This window comes from Rhinatrema bivittatum, chromosome 11, assembly GCF_901001135.1.
Source record: "Rhinatrema bivittatum chromosome 11, aRhiBiv1.1, whole genome shotgun sequence".
NCBI lineage: Eukaryota > Metazoa > Chordata > Amphibia > Gymnophiona > Rhinatrematidae > Rhinatrema > Rhinatrema bivittatum.
This window is the reverse complement of record NC_042625.1, coordinates 89,874,054-89,893,491: the sequence shown is the minus strand read 5'-3', so window position 1 is coordinate 89,893,491 and position 19,438 is coordinate 89,874,054. Positions and strand designations below refer to the sequence as shown.

Below are 19,438 nucleotides of genomic sequence, written 5' to 3'. Positions count from 1 at the left end.
TTCTCCCATCATTACTGTGTTACGTTATGTTTCATGCAGGAGAATCGGATTCCTGTCCTTTGCCAGAGGGAAGAAGCTAAAGGTATTGTATGAGAGTTATTTTTTTTCTATTGACTCAAGTGTGCGCTGCGCTTGAGCGGACGGTGTCCACTGATGCTTTCAGATGGAGATCCGAGATATGTAAGAAGGTTTGCAGGAAAGGTATGAGTACAGGACTTCTTGTGCTCGGCTCTGTAATGGGGACTAAAATCTAACAATTCTACAGTGGGGAGGTAAATTTGGAAGTTGGAAGACGGATCATGCTTTCTTCAGTCTGAAAGGAGAAGGAGACCAATTGTTAAGGATCTGGCTTCCATAAATTCAGAGAAATTGCTTCTCAGTAGTGATCAATCACTGCTGCTGTAGTCTGTGGAGGTTATCAATGTTGTTTACAGGGACTGGGAAAAGGGGGCTGTGCACGTTGGTAAATGCAAAAGGACGCTGAAGCTGCGCCTCTCCCCACAGGGAGTCCTGGACCTCAGAAGTAAACGCTCTCTGTGGAAAACTGGTTGCAGATAGGGTCTATTTTATTTCTGTCCCTCTGGGTCCAGTATTTTGGGTTCTATCCCCCAGGGCTTGTACAATAGCCACAGAAGTGCCTGAATCAAATGTGGCAAGGTGCACGAGGATGCAGACAAGATGGTCCTGCTTTGCTCTTTGTTTTCCTTTCCAAATGCACTGGAATATGAGACTCATTTTAGAAATTAAGAGGACAAATCTTCAAGGGCATTTACATGGGTAAGGAGCAGCTCACCAGTGCTCAGCAGCTGCTTGAAAATGACTTTCCCTCAGTCCTTCCAAAATCAATGTGTGATTCAACAATGTGCAGACCTTTAGCTGCAGATAGGGCAATGTTTCCAGCTCGATAAGAAAATAACGCACGTGGATTGCCTTTTCCAGTCTCCTTCCCGTGCCAGAGCCTGAGGTTGATTTGTACCCAAGGCAAAATTCAAGGGGGAATGCCCGAGGACCCAATGTCTGTGGATATCGGTGTGAAGTCCATGGATAAAGAGGACCCGCGGACTTTGCTCAAAAAAATGGAGCCTTTGAAAACTTCCTTCTAAGGAACTCGGGTGAAAGGCTGGAAAGAAGAAAAGCTGAAAGAATGGCCGTGTCATCGGAATATGACAACCAAGACATTGAGCGTAACTGGGAGTGATGCAACGAAAAGTCTGCAGAGCCTGAGCAATAAATCTGTGCAAGTAGATTTAAGTGAGTGGATGTACATGTGTGCTAATGAGCAGGTGTTTATGTGTACATACAGGTGTAACTATGCAGTAAGGGGCAGGTGTAATCTGTGTGAATAGATTTCCATGCTAATGAGATGTAAATATGAGCTAATGATCAGATTTAAATGTGCGATAATAGGTAGATATAAACATGTGCTAGTGAGCAGATGCAAATGTGTGCGCGTATGCTGCACTGCGTTCCCGTGTGTACACACTTTCAATACCGCACTGTATATAATTCAGGATAAACTCATTATGCTTATTGAATCCGGGGCATTCAAGGGTGCGCTGCAGGCAGGACACCTCCTATTTTACAGCATTTGTGATCAGGAAGAACGGCTAACCTCTAGATGAAAGTAATCTGATTATTTCCACAGAGATTACAGATGAACTCCAGCTACACTTGTTCCCAGGCTGCATGCCTGGGAACAAGTTTTTTTTTTTTTTTTGAAAACTTTACCTTCTACAGGTTTATACACCATGTTAAAGTTACTATCTTTTCTTCTTCTTACTCCCAGTTGCATGTTTCCTTGTTTATTGTAACTGCATTTATAATATGTATATTACATATTTGTTCTTGGTTCCGGTTATTACCCCATTGTTTATTGTAAACCGGCTTGATGTGATGTTATCACGATTGCCGGTATAGAAAAAATTAAAATAAATAAATAAATGCTCTTAAATGAATTATTTTATTTTCACATTTAGAGGTAATTGGCTTACCTGCGCCTCAGTCCCACAGGACTGATTGATGGGCAGCACCTGCATTGAATACACAGATATATTGTTCACTGTGTCCTGGTACACATTTGTGCATTCAGTAGAGGTGTTCGTGAGGTACATGGATGAAGCATTGAAGTGGAGAGCCTCCAGCGCACATCTGCTGATGGAGAGTATCATTACTGATGACAGACAGGTCATGTTGGGAGTGAGGTCGTTGATTGCTGAAACAGAAAATTCTCTGTGACAACGTGGCCAACCTGGACATCCACCGGAAGACTTCTTTTCCTCAGCTTTACTTACAATTAAGGTGACCAGATGGCTCATTTAAAGGAGGACCGATTATGTGACTACTGGTTTTGCTCCAGTGTAGGCAGGGAGGTGTAGTCCTAGCTTTTTTTAGGAAACCCAGTAGGAATATCAGAACTACAGCTCCCTACATGCAATGGGGTAAAACCAAGAATGACCCAGCTTGTCCCCTGGACATGAAGCTGTATCAATGTTTCCCAAGCCTCTCTCCTAGAGGCACACCAGGGATCAGTCAGGTTTCCAAGATTGCCATCATACTATGCATGAGATAGATTTGCATACCCTGGGACTCCAATATATGCAAATTTCTCTCATGGAGATCCTGAAAACCAGACTGGTTAGGTGTGCCTCCAGGAGAGGATTGGCAAACACTGGGTTATATGATCACCTTATTTATGATCCCGGTCATAGGAACTTCTCGCTCCCGTCTCTGCTTTCCCTGGCATTCCACCCTCTGTTCTCCTGTGGTGTCACTGGATGAACCCCAGCCAAGTGATAGATAAAACCTCTGGTAGAGTCAGGGTGAGTGTGAATGGTGGGGGGAGGGCTATTTCTTATGCCTTTTCTCCATCTCTTGCCCCACCTTATTCTGTTCTGGACACCAAATCTACAAAATGACATTGATAAGGTTGGGGCAATTCAGAAGAGGCCAGGAAAATGGTGCCTGGCCTGCACTATCAGCCATAATCAGAGAGACCGAGAGAGGAAATGGTGCACACTCTCTGGAAGAAAGAAGAGAAACAAACATTCAGGTATGTAGCAGGCCTCAAGGAAGAACCGGAAGGAAGCACTTAGCATAGAATGAAAAGTTCAAGGACAAGAGGTCATCACATGACGCTGAAGGGGGAAGGAAGCTCAGAAGGAGTACAAAATACACTTTCACGAGAGGGTGATGGACACCTGGAACAACTTCCAGCAGAGCTTACAGGGGCAGAATTCAAGCATGCGTGACCCAGACGCAAACGGACCTTAGTGGTGGAGGGAAGGAGGGAGAGAGAAGATCGCAGATGAGTAAGACCTATGACAGCACAGTAGGCAGGTACAAATGGGCAGGTAAGATGGATGAAATGGTCCCTTTCTGACAATATCTTCTAGGTTTCTCTTCTAGCTATGTACAGTTAGGGCAGAGAGACCCTGCAGGCTTTTAACACATACAGAGCTCCTTAACTCCTCATGACTCCTCTGCAGTGAAGCATCTCCTCTAATACTGAGACCTGACCCCTCCCTTCCTTTGACAGAAGATCTCAAGGAACCCATGATAGGAGCCAGCTCCCCACTTTCAGAAGAAGGAGGGAGAGACTGGCACAGGGAGGGAAGGAGAGGGATGTTCAGACTTACTGGCGTTCTGATGCATGGTGAGGTTGCACTGGCAGACTGCGCTTCCACTCACATTAGCGCAAAATTCATCCTGTAGACACGCCGGGGCACAATTCAACTCAGCTGGGAAGGGAAACACAGCAGGCGGTCAGTGAGAGAGCAGGACGGCTGCAGGAAGACGTTTCCATGCAGTACCAGGGAGGAGGATTTGAAAGTATCTTTGTAGCACTGTTTGAGGGCAGAAGGCTTGGTAATTGGCTTTTGTCTCGGTTTGCTAAGTGGCTTCCTCTCCTCCTGTGAAGCCACTTAAAAGAAGCATAAACAGAGAACTGAAGCAAAGTGACTCTTACCCTTGATAGAAATGATGTTTAAACTGTTTATTAAATGCTGTTCAAATACAAAAGACTTGATCTACAGCTGTTTCTTATGCATACTAAGCCAAGAAAAGTTTCAGTCATTGCAAACAATCCCTTTCTTTTATATTTCTAACTACCTCTCCCACCTCTCCCTCTTCCCTATCCCCAGAAAATTAAAGCATCAAGGATAATGGACTATTTCAACTTAAAGCATCAGGAATAACAATTTATTGTAACAACCAACAAGATTAACCTTTGCATGGCATATCTGCACTGTCCAGCTGAAGACCTTTGTTCCATGTGTCATTCAAGCCCCAAACTCTCCCATCCCACCCACCCTTACTCAACAAAATAACATTAGCATGACCAGAAGACTCAGGGCAGTACTTAACAATATGCCCAAATATCCCCTACTATATCTGCCCATTTGTGTGCCATAATAAGGAGATTTGACCACCCTCAAGGATAATTAGAAACATAGAAACATAACGGCAAAAAAAGGCCAACCTACCCATCCATCCAATTAATTTAGCATTATAATTCTCATCCCTTCCTTAGATATTCCCTGGATGGACGCCGTTACTGAATAATGAATTGTGAGTTTGAAATTTTACTTTTAGCCCAGTGGTTCTCAACCTTTCCCATCGTGACACACCTGACAGACCATGCTCATTACAATTCACGACAGAAATAATAAATAAAGGTCCACTATTATTTTTATTGTTAAGAATGACACAAGAAAAAGATACGTATTCTGTCTGAACAGAAATTTCATAACAGTAAACATCCCTCACCAAAACAGCACCAATTTCCAGCACTTAACAGTAACCACCTTACCTAAGAAAAGGCAACACTGAAAATATTATACAAAGCCTTAAGACACCAATACATCTCCTATTAGGAAAACAGAGTCAGGCTGCTATAGAGCCCTACACAGAAACTACACGCCAGCAGAAAACCTCACCTGAATCACGTGCTGTCCCTCACCTAACATAGAATAAAGAGACCAAAACGCATAACAAGAAGCATGCAGAAAAAACTGAATTGGAAACTGCAACAAGCCAGAGTCTCTTATGCAGTGTAACAAAGGAAAAAAAGAAACATCACCCATCCTTATAAAACAAATCAAGAAATATAAAATCAGTAGCAGTAAAACCATACTAACAAAAAGAACAGATTATTTCAAACCAGCGGATGAATATCCATTAATTAAAAACTCATATAAAAAATTTCTAGATACCAATAAAATATTTCAAAATAGCAGACACAAAGACCCAGTAATGAAAAATAATAAGGATACAAACAATTTTTTGCTCTGCATACCTGGGAACGTTTGATATCCAGGTGTCCTGAGATTGTTTTGAATTAGCAGGAGGCGGGGTGGTTTGCTTGCAACTTTCTCCTCTCTCTCTCTCGCTCCCACTGGCTCTCAATCGCTCACATATACACGTGCTATTTCTCTCTCACTTACATAGACTCTTAATTACACATTTACACACATGCTGTCTATCTTTTCAGGCTTACACACACACACAGGCTTTCAATCACACACATAATTGCTGACTTTTTCTCTCACACACAGACTCATTCGTATGCTTACAAACATGCTCTCTCTCTTTCTCTCATTTACACACTGGCTCTCAATCACATACTCACATGTTCCTTCACCTAAACCAGCTCTCAATCACACACATACTCTCTTTCACATGTACAGGCTCTCAAACATTCACATACATTCTCTCTTACACACACACACACACACAGGAGCTCAAACACACATGCTTGCTCATTCACTCACTCTCCCCCCCTCCCCAAACTAGTGGCAGCTGCAGCCTCCTCCACTTCCAACCCTAAAGGCAGCAGCAACCTCCTTCACTTTCAGCCCTCGCGGAGAAGGAGTCCCATCAGCCGTGGGGGTTGACGACATTCTTTGTTTTTCTTCGAGCCACGCAGCTCATTCCTCAGGCTGCGCCTCTCTTTTCTTCGGGCCGACGCTGCCTGCGCTAGCTTGGTCTCTTCTTCCCGCACACGCAACCGCTGCTCACCTCTTCCGAGCCGCAGGGTGGGGGGAGGGGGGGCGGGAAGAAGAGAGCATGCCGGTGCCGCTGACTCCAGCTGTCCTGCCACGTTACGCCCAGGCTATCAGCATTTTAAACCCGGGCGGAGGACCTATTTTGCTCCAGAGGGGGAGCAGCTGGGTCAGCGGGGGACCGGGAAGTGAGGCAACACACATGTGTGTTCTTGGCGACACACTGGTGTGTCGCGACACACCAGTTGAGAACCACTGTTTTAGCCCAAACTGTCTGAAACAATCTGTGCAATGTCATGTAATCCACAAAAATCTGATGGACATTTTAGGGGGTTAAATACTATTACAAGCCACTGTATTTCCTCCATTACACTCACAAAAGTATTTTTAAACTGTTTTCTGTGTATAAATACCTTCTAATAAAAGTAGTTTTAATCTCGTGTGTTTTCGGCTTGGTTTTTTTTGTTTTTTTTTTGGAAAACAGTGCTTTTTCTTTCATGAAAACCTGGCAACCCTGTTCTAGACGCACAGCCACTTCTCCTGAGCACCCGATGCAGAGCGCTAGGGACTCACAAATTACCCACTGCGCGTCCCTTTTGGTGTGGCAGCTCATTTGCTTATTGCACTGAGTGCCCAGGAGAGATAGAGGTGCATGTGTTCAAGAAACGTGTGCCCAGTTTGGACGCATGTTTTTTACGCGCTGGTACTGCATCAGTCTGATAGTGCATTTGAAAATCTGCAAATAACCAGTGCCGATGCACACAGACAGAGTTACGCCTGCTCGGGAGAGAGTGCGAATCTGTGAATGTCCACTTTCACGCCTACTAAGGAAACTGAACGTGTGTGCAGAGTCCACGCCCTAACTCCTGCCTGCTAGAATGCATCTCTGTAGTGCACAAGTGTAAACGTATGCACAAACCGGCTTCTGCATGCACAGCACTTCCCCTCTGCCATTTACAGGCATTAAATCAGAGTTCATTGATGCACTTAAATCCTTTTGAAAACTACCCACCATGAGGGAAAAGAAAGGGTTTTTGCTCAGTTTGTGATCACTTCAATACAGCTCAAAGGGCTCGCTTCACTAAGACGGTAACTTTAAAAGGAGTGAGCAGGTGCCCATACTCGCACGTATGGACATGTGAGAGCGCATACTTTGGAATTTTAAATCATGTGCGCAGTTAGGCGCATACGATTTAAAATCGCCTATGACATGTATATGTGCAGCTAATTTTAAGCAGTTGCAGGAGCAAACTTATTTCTCGTATCTTCCTTAGGACTTTGTCGGCTTTAACGCGCGCAGGGAAACGGATTTTCAAACCTGCTCGCGTGAAGGCCATGCCCAGTTTTACCAAGTAGTCCAGTTTGTCCACTCCATCTGGAGGTCATCCAGACCCCTCAGGTTCTTCAGCCTGCACACCCCCCAGTTGTTCTAACCCTAAACAGAGATTTATGCAGATTTACACCTCATCAGGAGCAAAAGTGAACATGTGCGACTAACAGCCCGCTGCACACTGTGGCCCCCGGATTTAACATACGGATTTACCTGCTTACATTTTGGCGTCACCTCTGAAGGCCCCAACTCTGCCCCCTGCCCCCCTCCTTCTGTTTAGTCATGCATGTGCATATACACGAGTAATTTATGGCTTTTAAACTACAAGTCGTTCCTGCTCGGCCCATAAATGCGCATATAAGGATCTTTTAACGCGAGCAATGCTTTTAAAATTCACTTGAAAGCTTTATCCCCACTGATATTGAATCAGGCCCTACAACAGAGTTCAGGATTCTATTTTTACTTTTTAATTTCATTTTATAAATATCTCATCAAGTAATGCATTTCAGAATCAGTATTCTTCAGAGATGAACAATCTATAAGTGCACCACAGAAAGTGAATCAAGACAAGGTACAAAAACGTAAGGCAAGAAAAGAAAAATTATTTAAACCACGCCAGCCAAGCAATCAGAAAGGTTTAATATATATTACTGGCGTGTTTTCACATGAAATCCCCTGCCAGGGCCCAGAGTCCCAGCTCCCTCCTGCAGTGTCTATCATCAAACCCAGCCTGAGCTTCCCCAGTCCCTCCCCAATCCCTGGCCCTAAATTCCCCAGGCCTGAGACTCACGTGCGCAGCAGCTCAGGTCCGGGTACCAGTAGAGGCCCGCGGGGCAGCAGGCGCTGGGATCCGCTGGACAGGAGGAGCCGGGGGCAGGAATGCAGGGGTCCACGTTACTACATTTGCATCCATTCGTGTCACAGCCCCCTGCACAGGCAGGGTCAGAGCACAGGAGGACGCCGTTAGCTGCGGAGAGAGGAGGCAGGGTCAGAGGGAGACTCAGAAACAGGGCAGCGCCCGGGAGCTTCCAGCCCGAGGAGGCTCGGGCACGAGAGATCCAAAGTTAAACAAGGAACTGAGCGAGGAAAATCAGCGCAAAGCGCACGAAGGTGGATGCAAAGCGCTCGCAATGCGATGCAGGCAAAGCTGGAAGCGGAGAGCTCCGGGCAGGTCCTGATCTGAAGCCGGGGAGAGGGTGGGGGCGACCCGGGCAGCCCCCCCTGCTGGTCACGCTCGCCCTTTGCACTGCGCACAGCAGCGGATGGAGTGCGCCCCGGGTCCCAAAGGAGACTTCCCCTTCCTTCAGCCTCTGACTGCTGCCTTCTGACCCCTCAGCGCCGCGCCAGATGTGCCCCAGCTGGAATCAGGCAGGGCCACCCCTAGGGCAAATCGCACCCCCCACCCCGGGCATTCTCTCTCTCCTTCCTCTATTCATTCTTTCCTCCGTCTCCTCTCCCTCTCCTTTCAGGCACTCACTCCCGCTGTCTCCTCTTTCCTTCCCTCTCTTTCTCCTATCACGTCTCTTCCTCCACAACCCACCTCCCCTCCCTCCAGGCATCTTTTCCTTTCGTCTCATTTCTCTGCCTCTCTGTCCACCCATGGCCAGATTTCACTTTGTCCTTCTCCCTCGCAATTTCTCGCTGGCCCAGATTTTCACCTCCCTTCCTTCTATTGAACCCTCTCAGCTCTTCATCTCCCCCTCTCCATTCTCCAGATATCTCACTCCACTGCCCTTACCCCGCAAATGCTGCCTCCTTTCTGATTCTCTCACCCCTCACCTCCACCCAAGCTCTCTCCAGTCATCCCTTCAAGCTCTCCTACCATTTCTACCCATCTTTTGTTTCCCCCTCCCTCACTTCTTATTTATTTATTTATTTTTGTATACCTGTATTCTGAAACAATCATACCAGTTCACAACAGCAGAAAAACATCATTTAACACATACATAAATAGCATCCTACCCTTCCCTCCCTACCTTCCTACCTCTCTGTCTCTTAGCCCTCCCTCTCTTCTTCCCATCCTACCTCTCTTTCTCTTACCCCATTTTCCTTTCCAGATCCCACAACCTCCGTTTTCATCTCTCACCTACCAGTGTCAGCTCCCAATCTCTTCTGCTCACGCTGTCACCTCCTCCTCATTCCCTAGACTCCTGTTTTATCTATGTCCATCTCTTTAATTCCCATTTCCACCCTCTGTACTCACCCCATACCCAGCTCTCATCCCCTCACCAACTCAAGCTCCTTGCATGGCACTCACCCTCTCCCCTGCCTGCAATTCCCTTCTTCTGCTATCTCAGGTCCTCTCTACCTCTTCATCCTCTCATTCCTAATCCCTAATCCCCTATTCCAGCTCCATCCATCCCCATGATGTCTCTCTCTCTCTCTCTGACCCCTTCCTCTCCAGATTCTGTCTGCTCCACCTCAGTCCCCTGTACACTCTCAATATGCCCTTCATCCAGATGTGCTCCTCTCTCTTTCTGTGCTCTGCCAATCCAAGTCCTCGCTCTGCTTTTCCTCCCTCCCTGTTCCTCTAACCTGGATCCTCTCATCCACTTCATGTCCCCATCTGGAGTCCTCCCTCCCTCTTCCTGCTGTCCACCCCGTTTAAAGTCTCTCTGTCTTTTCTCCCCCCCCCCCCTCCCCTCCCATGTAGATGTCCCTGTCTCCCTAATGCCCCATGCACAGTCTTCCTTCCCCTGCCTGCTCCAGCTCATGTAGCATTTCCCTCTGAGTGCCCCCACTGGCCCACAGGATGTAGGTCTCCTGCTCTGGGTCCCCAGTTCCTGGTACTTTCAATCTTCCTCCCTCCCTCTGTGACTTTATCTCCAGCTCTTTTTTGGACACTTTGGCCAGCAGGAGCGGCACTTAATAGCAGGTCACCTTCCTCTGCTGCACATTTTGAGCTGTGAAATTCCATAATCTCGTGGCTCATAAAGTGAGACTGGTCCAGCGCAGTAGAGGAAGCTGAGGGGCTATTAAGCACTGCATCCAGCAAGCCAGGCATGGCAGGACATGAGGAAGGAGCATGGATGTAGTCTTTAGGGAGACTTCACCTCCTTAATTCTCATTTTATACTGCCTGCCCATGATCATTGCTGCCTACCTCTGACTGAACAGCCCAAGGCACTCCAGGACTCAGCTCACCCTACCCAAAGCCCTGGAATTACTCCAGCCCCCAGAGTCTCCTGGGATCTACTGATTTGCCCTAAGCCCTGCACCCCCAAAGGTCAGCTAATGCATTCAGACCCCCACCAGCACTGCCCACAGGAAGAGCCAACACTGCAACTCCTCCATCCATAAGAGCAGGGAGCTACCAGCAGGTCCAGTCCCTTCCTTATAAAGCCACAAGTGGATGATTGAACATCAGCAGGCATGCAGCCCAAATAATGCCCTCTCCATTGGTGATAGTGCTTCATTATACCTTAAATACCAGGCTAAATTCTGGCACACGGTTTTATGGATTGCTGCTGTCTTTTCAGTTTCTGATTACTATTTATTTTAAAGACATTTTCAGCAGCTGTGCCTGTCTCAGCATTTTCAGGAACTTATTCAAGAAAGACACTTACTTGTTTGAGCTGTTGGAATAAAACAGAAAAAAGATGAAATGTTAAATCATTAAAACATAATTTTAGAAAAATAAGTTTTTAGAAACATAAAGGAGATGGGATATTTTTTCGGAGAACATCACGGCAGCTATTGAGGGATTGGAGGATATCCCAATTCTGCTATTCCCAGCAAGTGCTGGATGGTAAACTCAGAATATTTCTCTCTCAGATTTCGTTATCTACCACTCTCCCTTCCATTACCCCAAAGCAGGGGGATTGTCCTGCACAGCGCTGCCACACTAATTACATATGCCAGTAATAAATATCTATTATCCTCTCTCTCTATATATATTGCACCATGAATTCATTGATACCTGGTGATAGCATGTGAGAAATTCCTCAGCTGTCACACATCTCACACCTCAAGCTAGAACTCTTCTCCCTAATAGTGCAAACCTCAATTCTATCTAATAAAAAGAAAACTTAAAAGAGATACTCACTAACACAGGTAGCAGCTCCTGCAAAGAGAGTTAAGAGATTCATTAGTGTCTGATTTCTGTGCAGGAATAAATCTTCTCTTGTAAAATGAGGAGATAACATGAGAAGAACAGATCAATGGATAAATCCAGTCCTGCTGACCCGCTGAATCCAGGCTCTGGGAGGCAGCCACAGAGTAACCCAGCTCTTACCTGCTTCTCTTAGGACAGCCAGGAGGAGGATTCCTAGCAGAAGATGCATTTCTGGGCTCAGAGCTTCTCGCCTTCCAGATCCTGCAAAAGAAACGGGAGCCAAGAATGGGGACTGGCAGTGCTGTGGGTTCAGGAGCTCCCCTGGGAGGACACAGGGTAACTGCTCCTCTCGCTGTGTAACAGGAGGGTGTTTGCTGTCTGCTTTTATACACAGCAGAGCTGCAGGGAATGTGACAGGAGCAGGGTGTAGGATGGTGATATTTGATCTCTGCCACGCAACTTTTCTGGTGCTATCAGGAGCTTGCTGGCCTGGTTCTTCTACACTTAAGCAGAGCTGGGATGGGGGGAGGTGGATTCGGGGGGGGGGGGGGCAGGCAGGGGTGGCTGACCTGCTTGTCGAGCGCAAGGGGGCGTCATTAGCAAGGCTGCTCTTACTTCTGGGTATAAGCACCCAAGGCTATGCTCCCGTGGCTCTATTGGCCAGTGCCCAAAATCTCAGGCTGCATATATCAACCCCCTGCTTCCTTCTCCAGCCCCTCCCCTCCCCTCCCCTCCCAGGCAGCATGCAAGGAACTGGATGGGGGTGGATGTGAGCCTGGAGTGATCAGAGCACAGGGCAAAGCAAAGAGGAACCCTCCCTAATCCAGCTCATCCCCCCCCCCTCCTCTCATCTGCAGGGGAGGGGGACTGGACAGGGTTTATCCGCATATTTCTATTTCTATTGTGAGATCCCTTATTCTGTGTTTGGGGAGGTGTCTCTGTGTTCTGTGTGTGTGAGATGGAGCTGAGCTAGGTGCAGGCTCTGTGTAGGGACCTGGAGGTGTCCAGCTTGGTCCTTTTTCCCACTAGAAGGGGTGTTGGTGTTTCAGGGCCGGGTGGGATATTTGCAGCGTTGCCTTTTCATGCCGGGCTGTTGCTGTTTGAGCTCTGGGAGTTAATGCTCTGCTGGTGTGGCAGGCCTGCTCGTTAGGGTCCCAGTGACTTGCTGCAGCGTTTGTCTGTTACTTCCCAAAGTGCCTGGTAATTGAGGGACTTGGGTGTCACTAGAACTGATATAATTCAATTATGTACATAACTGAAGCGACAACAGAATGTAAACGTTTTCTTTCTAGGTGAGTAGTAAAGGGGAATAAATTCCAGTTCAGCCCAGCAGCCGTTTCAGCGATTACCTTCAACCAATGGAGTCTGAATGTCTTTTAATTGATAAATGTGGCTATTCTTTGGGATCTATTTCCAAAAATCCCAGGCACTGTGACATGATTTCTGGAACACGTATTTCGCAAACCAGAGTTTAATATTTAAAAGTATGATGTCCGGCTCTGTGATCTTACAGGATTGTTCTAGAAAGAGTTGTGGCGGGGATATAGTGGTAGCTGAGTTTAATTATAAGGGGGACTCTACGACCCTGAAAATTAATTGAAAAGAGGATTAAAATCTGAAGGACCTAGGGAAGAGGTTCCTAGTCTGCTTTGGGGGACCCCCACCCACTCGTGTTTTCAGGGTCCAGCGATGAATAAGCTTGCGTGGGAGAAAGGAAGGGGCCGCCTCATGGCTCGCTCGCCCTCTGCTGATTTTAGGTTTCTTCAGCTCTTGCTGCTGCTGAGGAAAGATCCACAAAACTGCAGGCAGAGGAGCACAGGAGGGAGGGGAGGTGGAAAGAGGGAGCGGGCTGCAACTTGGCAGGGGAAAAGAGGGGAACCAAAGCAGGCACTGCTGCTGGACAGGGGGTTGGGAGTGGGGGATGAAAGGGGCATGCAAACAAGTAGTGGGGGGATGGAAAGATAGGGGTGATGCAGGGCAGGGAGTGGAGGGAGAAAGAGTGGGATGCAGGGCACAGAGGGGAGCAGGAGGAGAGGAGATACAGGGGAAGAGAAGGGGATTGGTGGGCATGGGGTGGGGAGAAGAGAAAGAGGGGGATTCTGGGTAGGAGGAGGGGGAGGGGGAGGGGTGCTTGTCTGGAGCTGCTGCCACTATGAGGACAGCTGTGCCTTTGCTGCTAAGGAGAAGGTGCCGTGTCTGACACAGGGGGGGTAATTCTGTATATCTGCCCCGGGAGCAGGAAAAGCTGGTCCTTACTTTCTGCACAGGGGGACGGTCACAGCATTGCAGAGCCTTAGCCCTCCAGGTCTTAGGCTCTAATCCCCTGTGTGGAATGAGCCGGAGGTCTCAGTCCAGCTCCAGGAGCCATTGCAGAAGTGTTCACATCGCAGCTTCTTTTGGATTCCCGTGATTCTGTGAATTCTGCCGCATCCTCATCACTGACTTGTGAAAAGGACACCAAGAAAGAGAGAGGTCACAGGCCCAGGCCAGATTGCTTCCTCCGGGAGCAGCAAAGACCTATGAGGTGCCACCAGGGGACCAGGCTAGCAAAGTCACCCTCTGTCTCTGGCAGTAATCAATACCAAGTCTGTAAGCCTCAGTGATCAGTGCCAGGGCAATGGGGTGGCAAAATGGCACCATCAGGCAGTTAGTGAGGCTACAAGGGGGAAATCAGAGGCACGGGGCAGTCGGAGGACATGGGGGAGCCAGCAGGGAGCACCAGGAAGGGGATAATGACCGATCATAAGGAGGAGACATGGCATTATAGGAACAATATCAGGTTTTATACTCAGCTCTCCAGATGAGTGAGGTGGAGTTTTCAATAGCAAACACGAGGGCGCTACTGCCACCCACTTCCATTAAACGGTCACCAGATCACAGGTCCAGCTGGCCGTGCACACTTTGCCGCTGCTGCCGTCTGCTTACATTGTTCCAGGATGGCCTCTGTCCTCCGGCTCCTTCTAAGGTGTGTGCAGCCACTCCTTCCTGTGTCCTGTCACCCTATCTCGCATCCTCCCCTGCTGGACCACAGCTAAGTCCATTCAAGGGATTAGATTCAGGAGTTCAGCTACTAGAAGTGAATTAATTACCCTTGTGTAGCTCATTATGCTTCAGTCTTTATTTTCTGTGAATTGGAATTAAAGATGATTCTTTCATACTATTTTTGCAAAAGGCTGACACAGCCCTGGAAAATCCCAATCTTTGCCTCCTAGCAAGAGATCAAGATTAGAAACGTCGAGTGTGATGACAGCTGAAGACTGAAATGCCCATTTAGCCCACCCAATTCGCTTCCTTTTGCAGTGCCGTACAGTGCAATTCATCAAAGGCTTTCCCAGTCACTTCTTTGCATTCAAGGAACCTCTCTGCTAATCTGGGGCTTTCGTAAATTCCACTCCCTCCCCAAGAAGGCTGTCCCATGAGTCCACCATCCTTTCTGTGAAGAGATATTTTCTAATATGACTAGCATTGGCTCCCTTTGAGCCTCATATCATGACCTCTTGCTCTGTCCTGCCGGTATGGACCCTCTGGTCTCATTACCAGTGCGCCCGGGGTAATTCCTGCTCAGTTAGTGCAGAACCTCGGGTCTCATTACCAGGGTACCCGGGGTAATTCCTGCTCAGTTAGTGCAGAACCTCCGGTCTCATTACCAGGGTACCCGGGGTAATTCCTGCTCAGTTAGTGCAGAACCTCCGGTCTCATTACCAGGGTGCCCGGGGTAATTCCTGCTCAGTTAGTGCAGAACCTCGGGTCTCATTACCAGTGTGCCCGGGGTAATTTCTGCTCAGTTAGTGCAGAACCTCGGGTCTCATTACCAGGGTGCCCGGGGTAATTCCTGCTCAGTTAGTGCAGACCCTCCGGTCTCATTACCAGTGCGCCCGGGGTAATTCCTGCTCAGTTAGTGCAGAACCTCGGGTCTCATTACCAGTGCGCCCGGGGTAATTCCTGCTCAGTTAGTGCAGAACCTCGGGTCTCATTACCAGGGTGCCCGGGGTAATTCCTGCTCAGTTAGTGCAGAACCTCGGGTCTCATTACCAGTGCGCCCGGGGTAATTCCTGCTCAGTTAGTGCAGAACCTCGGGTCTCATTACCAGGGTGCCCGGGGTAATTCCTGCTCAGTTAGTGCAGAACCTCGGGTCTCATTACCAGTGCGCCCGGGGTAATTCCTGCTCAGTTAGTGCAGAACCTCGGGTCTCATTACCAAGATGCCCGGGGTAATTCCTGCTCAGTTAGTGCAGAACCTCGGGTCTCATTACCAGGGTGCCCGGGGTAATTCCTGCTCAGTTAGTACAGAATTGGATAATCGGTGAGGGGAGGGTGCAGTCTGTACAGGGTGCTGGAATGGCTGTCCCCTTTCTGAGGTTTTATAAGCAGCTCTCTCCTTTATTTATTTATCACATCGCTTTACATTCAGGTACTGTAGGTATTTCCCTGCCCTAGAGGGCTTACAATCTAATTTACCTGAGGCAATGGAGGGTAAAGTGACTTGCCCAAGGTCACAAGGAGTGACAGCGGGACTCGAACCCTGGTCTCCTGGTTTGTTGCCCACTGCTCTAACCACTGGGCTACTCCACCTCCTGGAAGCATGGGGCACACAGTCAGGCTGATAACAGTACAGTGCGCTCATTTTACTTCCGGCACCGGGAAAGTGCAAAGAAAAGCAGTAAAAACTGCTTTTCTGTGCACCCTCCGACTTAATATCATGGCGATATTAAGTCGGAGGTCCCGAAGAGTAAAAAAAGTTAAAAAAAAGGAAAAAAAAATTGGAAGTCGGCCGGCGGGTCGAAAACCGGACGCTCAATTTTGCCGGCGTCCGGTTCCCGAGCCCATGGCTGTTAGCGGGCTTGAGAACCGATGCCAGCAAAATTGAGCGTCGGCTGTCAAACCCGCTGACAGCCGCCGCTCCTTTTGCCCGTTTCTACTGCCGGGCCTCATTTAAATACTGTATCCCGCGGACTTTACTGAATCGGCCTGATTGTGAGCAATTTTTAGAGTTGGGGCAGTGTTGAGAAGCTTTGGCTTGTGTTGGATTTTTGGGTCTTTTCTTAGGACTCAGGCAAACCCTGGTTGGAGTCTGTGAGACAGGTCAGGGATCCGCCCTGCTTATCCAGTCCCTGGTGGGTTGGGCCTGCATCTCGGGTTGATTTTTGGGCTTAAGAAAGCCTTTTATTTGTAAGAAGCCTGGTGAGACCCCTGGATGCTGCTTGGGGAGAGAGCACGGGGTACCCTCTGTTTGGGAGTCCCAGGCTAGGGAAGACCTGCACTCTCTAGTCTATGAGGTACTGACCCAGTGTATGTGCGCATGTTTGTTTGTGTATCAGAGAAGCCCCCAGGTATAGAGGCCCCCTCGGTATCTCCTTCTTTCCTGAGGATTAGCCCCGAGGTAGGCCTGTGGGACTACAGGCAAAGCTCCTTGGTATGGTGTGTGCATGCGTGTGTGTGCGTGCGTGCGTGTGTCCTGAACCCAGAACAGACCTTCTGGTGTTTTACCTCGTTTTGGGAAAATAGAAGATCTGGGAGGAGGTGTTTGGCTGCCCCTCTTCCTGCTTAATAGAAGGAACAACTGGAGCTGCCTGTTCCAGATTGGATCCCTCCCATCAGGGATCCGTCTGAGAGAAAGAAAATTAAAAAAGATCAACTAAGTGTGAATAAAGAACCATTTGAGATCACTGAGGACACCCATCGGGAGTCTTCACTCCTGGGGAGAGAGAGGTTTGTGACTTTCTGTGCAGAGACTGATTTTTTTTTTTTTTTACACCTTTTACCTGTTTTGGAAGGAACTTTCTGTCCCTGCCCACCCGGGAACTCCATTTAGCCAAGTCCTGGAGGGTGGATGTTTCCCTGCCTTGCACCTGAGACACCTGCACAGACAGAGGGAAAGAACCATAACAATAATAAAAACTCTTTGTGGTGCTGAGAACTAAGTTTATTTTTGCCACATTTCACTTGCTTTTCCAGCAGTAAAAACTTTATTATTTGGACACTAAAACAGTGGCTCCGGAGGACAAGTACTCCTCTCCCAGGTACAAGGAAAGAAACGAGTCACCCCCTGTCACTCTGGTCTTACCCCCAGCACCAGCAAAGGATCCAGGCCCTGGGGGAAAGAGAGTTGGTATCAGCTAACCAGGGGTGGTACCATCCCCAAAGAGACAATAATTTCTTTTATGGCCCCATTGGAGAGCAGTTCGTTACATGCCCTTTCCACAAGGCGAGTCACTATAATAAAAGCCATCATGAATAATAAGTGTTGCAAGCCCCTGGAGTTGACTCTTTTCTTCTGAGTCAAAATATACAAAACCTTTAGGTGGGGGGAGACCCTGCCCACATCATGTTCTGACCTTTTAACATCGGGTTAAGTAGTAATTATGTAGTACCATGAAATGACCACTGGATGGCACTCTAAGGAAATGAGTCATGATGTGTAGGTGTTTAATGTGAATGAGTCATGATGTGAAGGTGTTTAATGTGAATGAGACATGATGTGAAGGTGTTTAATGTGCTTTTGGAGAACGCGTGAATGTTCTACTAAAGGTTGGGCGTTCTGTTATTGGTGGATTCTAGTCAGCGGGCAGTAGAAATGGGAAAGGCTTTGGTGCGTTTTTATGCTTTTCTTCCCTGTCCTCTCACATCTAGGGTGGGGATTAGGGACCTCCAGCAATGTAATCGGCTGGGAGGCTTAGGGACCTTCCAAAAGGAGTAGGATCCTATAGGGGCTTTTCCCCTCAAGGGGAGAGGCCCGATACCGAGAAGATGTGGAATGGAGTCCATCCTGTTCATGGTTGGAGCGGAGTCTAGGAGTACCGGAGTGGCTAGGATAGGGTTGTTTATAGCTCAAAAGATAACAATTCCTCCTCACAAGAGTTTTTTACTTCAATAATCCGTCTTAACAATATCTGTCGTACTTTCAACGTTTACTTCATGTTTTCAATCTGTTTATAATTCAACTGGAACCGGCAAACGTGACATGTCAACGTTGACATGTGAAGGTGTGGAGAGTGAACACTATTATATTGGCGAGTCCCTGAGGAAGCCCCAGGTAGGGGGTGAAATAAAGATCTTTGTTGGACCGGGAGGAACTTGATCGTTCTTCGTAAAAGAAATTAGAAGAGAAGTCCCATTTGGGGGATCTGGCTAAGAATTTTGGATTAACCGAGAAGTTGATACCAAACAGAGTTGTTGGATCGGGAGGAACATCATCGTTCTTCGTTAAAGAAATTAGAAGAGAAGTCCCATTTGGGGGATCTGGCTAACAGGCCGATACAGTAAGGAGCGGTAGGAAGAGCTGCGTTAGTGCCGGGCGCACCCGCGGTTGCCGCACGCACAGTCCGGCTCACCTACCGCTCGATACTGTATTGAAATGTCATGCAAATGCAAGCTGCGATCAAAAAGCGTCCATGAAGTGTTAGGCCCGCGCAACCCATTTTACTGTATAGAGCGCTACACAGTATCCTGGGTGCGCTGGTCTAACGCTTCACGGACACGCTGGTATCTGTCATTTCAAATGTCATTTGAAATGACAGTTGAAATGACAGGTACCAGGAAGTGGACGGTTCTCCTACGCTCGGGATTGCCAGTCCTCTCTCCCCTCCTCCCGAAGCAAGGCGCAGGGAGGGGGGGAGAGAGGACTGGTGAAACGACATGTAAAGTGTAAAGCAACGAAGCGACTTACTTTTCTTGCAGCCCTCCTCCGGAGACGGACCGCGGCTCTCCTGCCTCCCGGGGGGCAGCCGGCGGCGAAAGTGGCCCCGCCGGCGAAGATGGATGCCTGCACGGGCGAAAGCGGCCCCTGTGCGTGCAATTTGGCCGCTGAAGACGTGAAGTCACATGCCGTGTCGCCAAACGTCGTGACGTCACGCCTTGAGCGGCTAAATTGCACGCACAGGGGCCGCTTTTGCCCGTGCAGGCATCCATCTTTGCCGGCAGCTGCCTCCGGGAGGCAGGGGAGCCGTGGTCCGTCTCCGGAGGAGGGCTGCAAGAAAAGTAAGTCGCTTCGTTGCTTTTTTTTTTTTTCGCTTTTTCCGCTTTCGTTGCTTCGGGAGGAGGGGAGAGAGGACTGGGGC

The 19,438-nt window shown here is 48.3% G+C and overlaps 1 protein-coding gene across 1 annotated transcript in view; it reads right to left on the bottom strand.

Annotated features, from left to right (window-relative positions):
• LOC115073322 (pancreatic secretory granule membrane major glycoprotein GP2-like) overlaps positions 1–11,994 on the bottom strand; it is a 29,213-nt gene extending 17,219 nt beyond the window's left edge. Inside the window, exons 1-7 of the mRNA XM_029571644.1 lie at positions 11,952–11,994; positions 11,563–11,643; positions 11,374–11,391; positions 10,895–10,903; positions 8,120–8,296; positions 3,636–3,737; positions 1,992–2,212 (exon numbers count right to left, since the gene is read on the bottom strand). Coding sequence (XP_029427504.1) covers positions 1,992–2,212; positions 3,636–3,737; positions 8,120–8,296; positions 10,895–10,903; positions 11,374–11,391; positions 11,563–11,643; positions 11,952–11,979 — 636 coding nt within the window. The 5' untranslated portion in view covers positions 11,980–11,994. The remainder of the gene's footprint in view (positions 1–1,991; positions 2,213–3,635; positions 3,738–8,119; positions 8,297–10,894; positions 10,904–11,373; positions 11,392–11,562; positions 11,644–11,951) is intronic.
• Between the last annotated feature and the right edge of the window lie 7,444 nt (positions 11,995–19,438).